Below are 12,230 nucleotides of genomic sequence, written 5' to 3' on the forward strand. Positions count from 1 at the left end.
TTGTAAGCAAAACTGATAAAAGGATGTTGTAAAGAGGAGCCAAATGACCATGTCTCACACAGGTTATTTGTATGCCACACCCCCTGCAGACTACATTGGGTGTTTTTCTTTTACCGTTGATCTATACACACTAATGTAGGCGTGTGTGTATTTGTGTGTATATAAACGGTAAAGATTTACCCGGTCTATATTTCACCTGGTGTAACATAGAATAAACTGCGTAGGGGTGGGAAAAAAAAAATAACATAATAACAAAAATCGACAAAAATATGAATTTTCAAAATTATCCTAAATTATTTTTATTTATTTTTTTGAGAAAAATTATCCTAAATTATGTTTAGGTCTAATGTTATAGATCCAAAGATCTTCCTTTTATATGCAAGACAAAGATTTCCGTTTTCCCTTTCCGCATTTTATATTTCTTTATTTTTTGGTTCTTTATTAATTGGCTTGATTTCACTTTGCACCTTTGAAAAAATTAAGGATAAATGCACTTCTTGCGCTAGAAATTTCTAGCCCCCTCCCCCCCCATGAGACTCTTCCCCTTTCAAATGGGACTTTTCGGCGTACTTCTCACCGGTTTTTCATATCTTCCTCAACTTTAAGGGCATTTTCGTCCTTTCACCAATCTCACCAAAATATTAATATCATTGAAAAACACAAATGTTGAGATGGGTTTTGATATTGCTGTTGCATCAATATCGATTCAAGCTGCAACGAGCTGGATCTCCCGCCTTGGAAATCGAGGTTGCCGGGGTAGTTGAACTTTGCTTAAAATGCATTGACGCCGACACAATGTTCCCTCTGCCGTCGCCGCCTCCTTGAATGGGCCAGAGGACGAGGGGGTGTTGCCGCCGTTATTATCGTAGGTTTTAATTGCTTGTTTCCCATTCGAGCTAATTGCAGAGAAGATATGGCGACTGCTGCTGGTGTTTGTGGTGAAACCCTATCATATGTGAGAAATTCTCCTCATTTTAAGGATAAGGATGGTGAGCCAACACCAACACACTATGGAAAGAACTAGGTGCGGATTTTAATGGCGACGCTCTAACAGTGTTAAACAGTTGCCTCTGAGAGAGTTGTTTAGGGTGGAGAAATTGGCCGGAATTGTGCTGGTACCAGAGGCAACTATAATATTTGGGTGGAACTTGTGAAAGAACGAAAATGCCCTTCAAGTTGACGTAAATGTGAAAAAACCGGTGAAAAATACGCTGTAAAGTCCCATTTGGGGCAGAGTGCAACTATAACAAAATATGGAAGGGGGAGAGTCTCATTTTTTAATTTGTAGGGAAAAAGTGAGAAAACTAGAATTTTCTAAATTGGCAATGGGAATCTCATATATATATATTCTAATTACAATCCAAAAAAAAATTGGAAAATCGGAATTTTGGAAATTAAAATCAGATCAGTAATCGTAATCACATATATATTCCAATTCCAAACCCCCTTTTTTTTGAGGAAAAATTGGAATTTGGGATGAAAAATATTGTTCCAAAATCGAAAATTTTCGATAAATCTGCAGAAATTGGAAAATTTGTTCCAATTTCCACCCCTAGCCCCCGATAAATAGTGGCAACTAATAAATACGAACCTCTTCCATAATAGCTTCGGAAAGAAAGGAGTTCTTGTGCTTGGACTCAACCGAATACTTCAACAGTGTGTGGTGACTACCAAATTTCTCGAGAATCCATTTCCCTCGAAAAGAATCAAAGTCTCCTTCAACTTGCTCGAATCGAATCTCTTGTTCGAGATCCTCGCATAAATCAAGTACAACACGTGCATGCAGAACCATGTACAACAGTCCCTTGCACCCTTCCTGCACTATCAATCTATTATTATAAGTCAATTCGAAACATAAACGATTTTATTTATTCGCATAAAATTAAGTACTCGAATATTCGTACCTGAAGAATTCGGACTTTATTGTTTTCTCGCGACAAAACCTTGCTGATTGCTAAATTCGGAACTATCCTGTATAAGTCAAATTGTAATCCGACTATTCAGAAAACCCGAAATATGAACATACAAAAATCGAGTGACATGCATAAAATAATAAATAAATAAATAAAAATCGAGTGACATGCATAAAAAATAAAAAAATAAATAAAAAGAAAACGTACTCAGGGAGACTCTCGTAAGCCGTGAGAATATTCCAAACTTCACGAACCGGAGCTTTTATTGTTATGCTTGCAACGACGCATCGATGAACACCTCCATTTTCCTTCATCCCATAATAAATTTATTTAACAATTTTTTTTTTTTTTTGTGTTAAAAAAAAAAAAGGAAAATGAACTATTTACCTAAAATTCACACAAAATCAAGATCGAAATCTACCGAGTTATTTGAAAAGGGAACATTTACCTAAAATTCACACAAAAAGAAAGTTTAAGTAACTTCCTCTGAATGTAATAAATAACATAAAAAGTCTTGTAAGCAAAACTGATAAAAGGATGTTGTAAAGAGGAGCCAAATGACCATGTCTCACACAGGTTATTTGTATGCCACACCCCCTGAAGACTACATTGGGTGTTTTTCTTTTACCGTTGATCTATACACACTAATGTAGGCGTGTGTGTATTTGTGTGTATATAAACGGTAAAGATTTACCCGGTCTATATTTCACCTGGTGTAACATAGAATAAACTGCGTAGGGGTGGGAAAAAAAAATAACATAATAACAAAAATCGACAAAAATATGAATTTTCAAAATTATCCTAAATTATTTTTATTTATTTTTTTGAGAAAAATTATCCTAAATTATGTTTAGGTCTAATGTTATAGATCCAAAGATCTTCCTTTTATATGCAAGACAAAGATTTCCGTTTTCCCTTTCCGCATTTTATATTTCTTTATTTTTTGGTTCTTTATTAATTGGCTTGATTTCACTTTGCACCTTTGAAAAAATTAAGGATAAATGCACTTCTTGCGCTAGAAATTTCTAGCCCCCCCCCCCCCCCATGAGACTCTTCCCCTTTCAAATGGGACTTTTCGGCGTACTTCTCACCGGTTTTTTCATATCTTCCTCAACTTTAAGGGCATTTTCGTCCTTTCACCAATCTCACCAAAATATTAATATCATTGAAAAACACAAATGTTGAGATGGGTTTTGATATTGCTGTTGCATCAATATCGATTCAAGCTGCAACGAGCTGGATCTCCCGCCTTGGAAATCGAGGTTACCGGGGTAGTTGAACTTTGCTTAAAATGCATTGACGCCGACACAATGTTCCCTCTGCCGTCGCCGCCTCCTTGAATGGGCCAGAGGACGAGGGGGTGTTGCCGTCGTTATTATCGTAGGTTTTAATTGCTTGTTTCCCATTCGAGCTAATTGCAGAGAAGATATGGCGACTGCTGCTGGTGTTTGTGGTGAAACCCTATCATATGTGAGAAATTCTCCTCATTTTAAGGATAAGGATGGTGAGCCAACACCAACACACTATGGAAAGAACTAGGTGCGGATTTTAATGGCGACGCTCTGACAGTGTTAAACAGTTGCCTCTGAGAGAGTTGTTTAGGGTGGAGAAATTGGCCGGAATTGTGCTGGTACCAGAGGCAACTATAATATTTGGGTGGAACTTGTGAAAGAACGAAAATGTCCTTCAAGTTGACGTAAATGTGAAAAAACCGGTGAAAAATACGCTGTAAAGTCCCATTTGGGGCAGAGTGCAACTATAACAAAATATGGAAGGGGGAGAGTCTCATTTTTTAATTTGTAGGGAAAAAGTGAGAAAACTAGAATTTTCTAGCGGGCAAAGTGCATTTTGTCCAAAAAATAATAGCACTTTGCACCCTCGAAACACAATAAATTATTCATAATGCACCCTTAATTAATATTTAAAAGAGGATAATTTCAAATTTTATTGATTTTTTACTAAAAAAAGAAAATTATTATTTTTTTATTTTATTTTTAGGGTGCAAAATAATAAATTAAATTGTTATTTTCTTATATATCTCCAACATAAATTAGAGTTCAAAATGCTAAAAAAAAGAAAAGAAAATAAAAGAAATCACAAAGAATTACTGAAAAAAACTATAATTTCTTAAAAAAAATAAATAAACTTTTCTCACTAAATAATTCGATTGATAAACCTTTTATCGTAATTAGTAAAAATATTTGGAAGCAAATATAGTTTTCAAATAACTTCATAATAAAATAGTTGAAGGATTTTTGTTTTCTTTTTTTCGTTTTTTGTTTTTTTTTTTTTTTAAATTGTGATTTTTTTATAAATATATTGGTGAAATTTATTTTAATTTTTGAACGTTGTAGTTTCAAAAGAATTGGTGAACAGATAAATGATTTAACATTAGACATCCTAAAAAATACAACTAAAAATATTATATAAGGTTTAAAAATTCACCGGGTTAATTATGCGTGATTTATTGTGTTTGGAGGGTTTTAAGTATTATTAGTTATTTTCGAGGGTGCAAAGTGCAAAAAAACCCTAAAAAACTCTTATTTTTTCATTCTTTTCCTTTAAATCAGTTAAGAAAAAGGTTGCCGATCAGAAACAGCGCAAAGACGTTCCGAAACGAGGGAAACTCGACATTTCAGACACAGTTCCTCCGTCTACCTAGGAATTTATTTTCAATTGGTATTTCCCCTTCTTACTAATTTCATCACAAACTTCCACAATTTATTTTCGTGGGTTGTCTTAATTGTCGATTAGTAACTCTAATATGTCGGAAAAAAATCTGTTTTTCGATTTTTCTCGAGTTGTTGGAATTTTGTTTATTGGGGAAGTGTCGACGGACGGAAGTCATAAACAGTAGAACCTCGATAAATTTTTAGCATCATTTAAATAATTTATTTTTTCGATCCCGACTCGAAAGCAACGTGCTAAATAGTATTTCGTTAAATTAATATTTTGCTAAATTAATAGAATTTGGCTGGTTCTAACTCTATTAATTTATAGAGGTTTAAACCTATTTTTTTTTTTTTTTTTTTAATTCTTGGTGTTAGTTTTTAGATGGTGATGGATGCCAAAGATATTCAATTAGATCTTCATGCCCTAAAAAGCCTATATGGGCTTCTTGAAAAAGATCGAAATCGAACATCGAACGCAGATTCGGTAAGCGTTTCGTGTTTCGTTTATGTTATGATTATTCTGTGTGTTGTGTAACGAATTCGAGAAAAAAAGTACCGTTACTTGTAAATAAATCTTAAAATTTCTGCATCTAAGTTGTTGTATTTCTAATATTATAAATCACTTTATCGAAGACTCGACATATTTGCATTTTTCCTAATCGATCATTTTACAAAAAAAAAAAAAAAAGAATTATGTGAAGGTTCGTTTGTATCATGAATGTGACATGGTGGAATATGATGATGATCTCGTGTCGCGTGTATTAACCATGTTATTTCTTACTATCCTTAAAACCTCGTACGTTATCTGTGACGATCCAATTTATTTATTTAATTTTTTTTATTTTTTTTCGGGAGTAGCTGGATGAGCATGCAAGGCTTCTGCTGAAGAATTTATTAGACGCAGAAACGAAAAAGGTGCTCAAGTTACATTCGGAGGTATGTTAATGCATGTCGGAACTATAGATTTTTCTTTTTTCTATGGAGAGGATTTGACATTTAGATTTATATGCGCAATCGGAAGTCGTTTTTCATTTCCGAAAAGAAAAAAAAAATCTTCTGAAAATGCTAATTCCGATGGTGCACGCAGATCATTTCAGGTGAAGTCGAGTTGTCCAAGAAAGAGGTTACTCCATCATCAAAATCGTTGGTATCTCCACAACCCAATCGAAGCTTTGATAACGATACAAATACAGATGGATTGTCAGATATCACTTTGTGGGGCCCGACGAGTTTTAGTGGGGCCCAAACTCGAAAGAAGCGTTGCAGGGTTTGTCTGAGGAACACCGTAAAAGAACCCACAGAGGACGACGAGACAATATTTTTCGACGTGGCCCAAAATCTGAACAGCGACGAAGAAACTTACGAATCGAAAGAACTCGATTGTTTGTCCAAAGAAGCTTCCGAAGCAATCAAGAAAATCGAACTGTGCATCTCGGCATTTGATATATGGGCAGATCACTTGCACCTTTTTGAGGAGGACAATAATATTTCCGCGCAGACCCGTTTTCGTAATTTCGACACGCGCCAAAATAATTTTCTGTCTGAATTTTCGAATCAAAGGTTTGTCGATCCACTGCATCGGTTGCCTATTATGACATCAGCGGAAAAGACGAATCAGTCGTATTTGTTATTGGGACAACCTTTCAAGATTGTCCAACCGACAACTAAACCCGTTTTCAGACAATGGACAAATAATTATATCGTAGATAAAGTCGAATCATCTTATCATGGTTCGACTATGGTGGCTCATGGCAAAAACCAGTCAAAAAAGGCACCGCAAAACGACGAGATTCCAACGAACAAAAGGGCAGCAAAGACTTATATACAGGATCAAGAATCGGAATCTACATCTACCGACTCGTACTCAAACAGTCCTTACAGCGACAGCGAAGAATATTCTTCACCAGATAAAACCCGAGAGCAGCTTCAGTATGCGAGTACTACTTCAAGCACAAGCAGCGAAATCGCGGATTCGCTAACTTCACACAGCGGTGACACAAGCAACACCGAGGAGGAGGAGGAGGACGAGTTTTACTCGTCCGGTAGCAGTGACGCAACACCTCGTGGAGTAACTTCAAGCAGCAAAAGCGAGGGGTACTCATCGTACCTGTCGGTGGGGCCCACATCGAAGAAATCGAGCCGTAAGAAACAAATCGGAATGTGGAGGAGCTTGAAAGACAGGCTGGCTGTTATTTTCCACCACCACCACCACCACCATCACCACCATGACGACTATGGTGGTAAAGATGGTCGTAAAAAGATGAGCAGAAACAAATCCCTACGCAAAGGGAGAGCCGACAGTTTTAAAAGAGAGCACGAGGCGTACGGTGAAAAGGCGAGCAAATCTGTCGTACGAGAAAAGAAGAAGAATCATTTTAACGGGCTAGTGGAAGGTCTGTTGAAGCACGTTCGAAACTCGAAGAAAGAGCCAACGAAGAAGAAGAAAAAACGAGGGAACGAGAGTGATTGTCGGCAGTTAATAAAAGGAGGGAAAAAGAATTCGAAAAAGCCGTCACCCCATTGGTTGAAATTGATGAAATTGCATCAAGGAGGGAAGTTGACGAATAAATGCCTCGTGACGATCGGGTTGGGTAAAAAGAAAGCCCGTTTAAAAGCTCTTCCGACTATTAAATGAGACCGTAAAAAAACCGGCTTCTCCGTTAATATGTATCGTTATTTATATAAATATATACATCAACGAGCACTGAAATTACGGTTACGGTCGTATTTACAGGAGGTATAATAATATCACATGTTGAAACATTTTTATTCCACCCAATTTATGTCGAACTCCTTGAGTTGCATTTGCCATTTTTGTGTGTCTTGTGAAACATATGTTTTCGATGGTATATTCTCTTGACCAATTATACTGTGTGACACCACAAAGTCAACCTTCTTTTCCTTCGAAAGTCCACCTTGTCGGTTAGGGTGCCTCACCTTGAGCGATAAAAGTCGAGATACTTCGTGCAGTCCTCCCCATTTTTCCAACGCGCGCGCAATGTCGTAACGACCTGCATTCGGACAAAACATAAAAATTAACAAAAAATATGGTTTTATGACCAATTATTTCAAGAATTTACTCTCTCTCTCTAGAAGAGATGTTCGTACGAACCTGCGCGTTCGAAAGATTTACGACTAGGCATGAATGATGAATCCATACCCCAATTCCTCTGGAATCGATTAATCTGTAAGGTGGAAGAAGAAAGTTATATCAGATTTAGAATTTTCAGAAAAATTCCAATTTTTTTCCCGGTATTGAAATATGAAATCGGTATAGAAAACTTGTTCCAAAATTGTTTTTTTTTATAAAAGAAATTCGCGGGACTTCGAATTTCCATTTTCAGTCACATATAATATACAATACATAAAATAACAGTATTATTATAAAACTAATTTACGGAAATAAAAAAAAAAATCGGATCGAAATTGGAATTTAATACGTATTCCAATTCTATTAAAAAAAATCGGATATCGGAACTTTCAGAATTCGAAATGTTCCAAAATCAGTACGACGGAATTCGGAAATTCCGTTCCAATTTCCTCCCCTAGTTCAGACTCTCGGTAAATGACCGATTATAATAAGAATTGTTTCGTAAAAAAAGGAAATAAATAACTAACCTCTTCTTCCAAATTTTCAAGATTATCCCAATAGCCTTTTGGTTTTCGGTGTTTATAGGCAAGTGACAGATTCATCAAAAACGCGATTCTCCTAAATCCGCCCATGCGCGTAATTGCCTTCTCGATATCGACTCGCCCATGCTCACGTAGTTGCTTTCGCATGGGCATAAATCCTTGCTGCCCGTGTTCGGAAATGAAATACACGAGCTCCGATTTAAGAATTTCAATGTCTCTCTGCAAACCTGGAACTTTTGGTCTTTGTTTAGATGAACTCGAGACGCAATAAGAATCCTTTGCTTCTGTAGTAAGGGAGTTTGCGGTTTTTGATGAGGCTGTCTCTTTATCTGCTGCACAGCTGTCGTTGTCCTGACGATTCTCGATCTCTCGTTTCTCCATGTAATCTCGAATAGCACACAAGTTTGAAGGGAGATCTTCGTAAATCACCTACAATGTTGTAATACGGAGAAATAGTAAAGCAGTTGGACGGATTAGATCGAAATTAGCACTTTTGAAGAAAAAAATTCCCGATGTTTTTCGGAAGTAAAAAACTATAATTCCATTCCAGAAAAATCGGAAAATCAGAATTTCGAAAAATGGAATGAAAACATTTGCTCCAAAATCAAAAATTTTAGGAACAGAATTGGCAGAATTAGGAGAATTCCATTTTCTAGTAAACCTAAAATGTAAAATACATAATTATTTTGATGGTATTATAAGTGTAATTATTGGAGAGAAAAATCGAAAATTTTGGTCATTTTTGGAAATCGAATTAAATTGGCAATGGGAATCTCATATATATATATTCTAATTACAATCCAAAAAAAAATTGGAAAATCGGAATTTTGGAAATTAAAATCAGATCAGTAATCGTAATCACATATATATTCCAATTCCAAACCCCCTTTTTTTTGAGGAAGAATTGGAATTTGGGATGAAAAATATTGTTCCAAAATCGAAAATTTTCGATAAATCTGCAGAAATTGGAAAATTTGTTCCAATTTCCACCCCTAGCCCCCGATAAATAGTGGCAACTAATAAATACGAACCTCTTCCATAATAGCTTCGGAAAGAAAGGAGTTCTTGTGCTTGGACTCAACCGAATACTTCAACAGTGTGTGGTGACTACCAAATTTCTCGAGAATCCATTTCCCTCGAAAAGAATCAAAGTCTCCTTCAACTTGCTCGAATCGAATTAATCTCTTGTTCGAGATCCTCGCATAAATCAAGTACAACACGTGCATGCAGAACCATGTACAACAGTCCCTTGCACCCTTCCTGCACTATCAATCTATTATTATAAGTCAATTCGAAACATAAACGATTTTATTTATTCGCATAAAATTAAGTACTCGAATATTCGTACCTGAAGAATTCGGACTTTATTGTTTTCTCGCGACAAAACCTTGCTGATTGCTAAATTCGGAACTATCCTGTATAAGTCAAATTGTAATCCGACTATTCAGAAAACCCGAAATATGAACATACAAAAATCGAGTGACATGCATAAAATAATAAATAAATAAATAAAAATCGAGTGACATGCATAAAAAATAAAAAAATAAATAAAAAGAAAACGTACTCAGGGAGACTCTCGTAAGCCGTGAGAATATTCCAAACTTCACGAACCGGAGCTTTTATTGTTATGCTTGCAACGACGCATCGATGAACACCTCCATTTTCCTTCATCCCATAATAAATTTATTTAACAATTTTTTTTTTTTTTTGTGTTAAAAAAAAAAAGGAAAATGAACTATTTACCTAAAATTCACACAAAATCAAGATCGAAATCTACCGAGTTATTTGAAAAGGGAACATTTACCTAAAATTCACACAAAAAGAAAGTTTAAGTATATTTATAAAACTAAATCATTTTTTTGCATGACTACTACAAATAATCAATAATACATTATAAAACCCAAAAGAAATAAAGAATTCTAAAAGAAGAAAACAGATTACCAGAGGCAGATGATTGATCTTTGACGGCATAATTTTTCAATAGAAATAGAAACTTCCTCTGAATGTAATAAATAACATAAAAAGTCTTGTAAGCAAAACTGATAAAAGGAACATGTAAAGAGGAGCCAAATGACCATGTCTCACACAGGTTATTTGTATGCCACACCCCCTGAAGACTACATTGGGTGTTTTTCTTTTACCGTTGATCTATACACACTAATGTAGGCGTGTGTGTATTTGTGTGTATATAAACGGTAAAGATTTACCCGGTCTATATTTCACCTGGTGTAACATAGAATAAACTGCGTAGGGGTGGGAAAAAAAAAAAACATAATAACAAAAATCGACAAAAATATGAATTTTCAAAATTATCCTAAATTATTTTTATTTATTTTTTTGAGAAAAATTATCCTAAATTATGTTTAGGTCTAATGTTATAGATCCAAAGATCTTCCTTTTATATGCAAGACAAAGATTTCCGTTTTCCCTTTCCGCATTTTATATTTCTTTATTTTTTGGTTCTTTATTAATTGGCTTGATTTCACTTTGCACCTTTGAAAAAATTAAGGATAAATGCACTTCTTGCGCTAGAAATTTCTAGCCCCCCCCCCGCCCCCCCATGAGACTCTTCCCCTTTCAAATGGGACTTTTCGGCGTACTTCTCACCGGTTTTTCATATCTTCCTCAACTTTAAGGGCATTTTCGTCCTTTCACCAATCTCACCAAAATATTAATATCATTGAAAAACACAAATGTTGAGATGGGTTTTGATATTGCTGTTGCATCAATATCGATTCAAGCTGCAACGAGCTGGATCTCCCGCCTTGGAAATCGAGGTTGCCGGGGTAGTTGAACTTTGCTTAAAATGCATTGACGCCGACACAATGTTCCCTCTGCCGTCGCCGCCTCCTTGAATGGGCCAGAGGACGAGGGGGTGTTGCCGCCGTTATTATCGTAGGTTTTAATTGCTTGTTTCCCATTCGAGCTAATTGCAGAGAAGATATGGCGACTGCTGCTGGTGTTTGTGGTGAAACCCTATCATATGTGAGAAATTCTCCTCATTTTAAGGATAAGGATGGTGAGCCAACACCAACACACTATGGAAAGAACTAGGTGCGGATTTTAATGGCGACGCTCTGACAGTGTTAAACAGTTGCCTCTGAGAGAGTTGTTTAGGGTGGAGAAATTGGCCGGAATTGTGCTGGTACCAGAGGCAACTATAATATTTGGGTGGAACTTGTGAAAGAACGAAAATGTCCTTCAAGTTGACGTAAATGTGAAAAAACCGGGTGAAAAATACGATGTAAAGTCCCATTTGGGGCAGAGTGCAACTATAACAAAATATGGAAGGGGGAGAGTCTCATTTTTTAATTTGTAGGGAAAAAGTGAGAAAACTAGAATTTTCTAGCGGGCAAAGTGCATTTTGTCCAAAAAATAATAGCACTTTGCACCCTCGAAACACAATAAATTATTCATAATGCACCCTTAATTAATATTTAAAAGAGGATAATTTCAAATTTTATTGATTTTTTACTAAAAAAAGAAAATTATTATTTTTTTATTTTATTTTTAGGGTGCAAAATAATAAATTAAATTGTTATTTTCTTATATATCTCCAACATAAATTAGAGTTCAAAATGCAAAAAAAAAAAAAAAGAAAAGAAAAGAAATCACAAAGAATTACTGAAAAAAACTATAATTTCTTAAAAAAAATAAATAAACTTTTCTCACTAAATAATTCGATTGATAAACCTTTTATCGTAATTAGTAAAAATATTTGGAAGCAAATATAGTTTTCAAATAACTTCATAATAAAATAGTTGAAGGATTTTTGTTTTCTTTTTTTCGTTTTTTGTTTTTTTTTTTTTTTTTAAATTGTGATTTTTTTATAAATATATTGGTGAAATTTATTTTAATTTTTGAACGTTGTAGTTTCAAAAGAATTGTTGAACAGAAAAATGATTTAACATTAGACATCCTAAAAAATACAACTAAAAATATTATATAAGGTTTAAAAATTCACCGGGTTAATTATGCGTGATTTATTGTGTTTGGAGGGTTTTAAGTATTA

At 35.1% G+C, this 12,230-nt stretch overlaps 2 protein-coding genes and 1 pseudogene across 3 annotated transcripts; 1 reads left to right on the forward strand and 2 right to left on the reverse strand.

Moving 5' to 3' along the window:
- Window positions 1-1,418: 1,418 nt before the first annotated feature.
- LOC148767463 (uncharacterized) lies at window positions 1,419-2,242 on the reverse strand. Its single transcript, XM_088824024.1, has 3 exons — window positions 2,121-2,242; window positions 1,905-1,971; window positions 1,419-1,816 (listed from the first exon to the last, which is right to left on the reverse strand). The coding sequence occupies exons 1-3, from the start codon at window positions 2,225-2,227 to the stop codon at window positions 1,577-1,579; spliced, it is 414 nt and encodes a 137-aa protein (XP_088680150.1). The 5' UTR covers window positions 2,228-2,242; the 3' UTR covers window positions 1,419-1,576.
- Window positions 2,243-4,951: 2,709 nt separating this feature from the next.
- LOC148767464 (uncharacterized) lies at window positions 4,952-7,346 on the forward strand. The gene is made up of 2 exons (XM_088824068.1): window positions 4,952-5,521; window positions 5,673-7,346. The coding sequence occupies exon 2, from the start codon at window positions 6,177-6,179 to the stop codon at window positions 7,218-7,220; it is 1,044 nt and encodes a 347-aa protein (XP_088680194.1). The 5' UTR covers window positions 4,952-5,521; window positions 5,673-6,176; the 3' UTR covers window positions 7,221-7,346.
- On the reverse strand, window positions 7,213-9,889 carry LOC148767465 (uncharacterized; annotated as a pseudogene). The gene is made up of 6 exons (XR_016033845.1): window positions 9,783-9,889; window positions 9,567-9,633; window positions 9,250-9,478; window positions 8,204-8,647; window positions 7,698-7,770; window positions 7,213-7,596 (listed from the first exon to the last, which is right to left on the reverse strand). The product of XR_016033845.1 is annotated as an uncharacterized LOC148767465 (transcript).
- Between the last annotated feature and the right edge of the window lie 2,341 nt (window positions 9,890-12,230).

This window comes from Erythranthe guttata, chromosome 10 (assembly GCF_056151865.1).
Source record: "Erythranthe guttata isolate IM_541 chromosome 10, IM_541, whole genome shotgun sequence".
NCBI classification, from domain to species: Eukaryota; Viridiplantae; Streptophyta; class Magnoliopsida; order Lamiales; family Phrymaceae; genus Erythranthe; species Erythranthe guttata.

Coding starts and splice junctions, on each gene's coding strand:
- LOC148767463 (XM_088824024.1), bottom strand. CDS start 2,227: ATGAAGGAAAATGGAGGTGTTCATCGATGCGTCGTTGCAAGCATAACA. Junction 1,972..2,120: donor GCTTACGAGAGTCTCCCTGA/GTACGTTTTCTT, acceptor TGACTTATACAG/GATAGTTCCGAATTTAGCAA. Junction 1,817..1,904: donor ATAAAGTCCGAATTCTTCAG/GTACGAATATTC, acceptor TTGATAGTGCAG/GAAGGGTGCAAGGGACTGTT.
- LOC148767464 (XM_088824068.1), top strand. CDS start 6,177: ATGACATCAGCGGAAAAGACGAATCAGTCGTATTTGTTATTGGGACAA.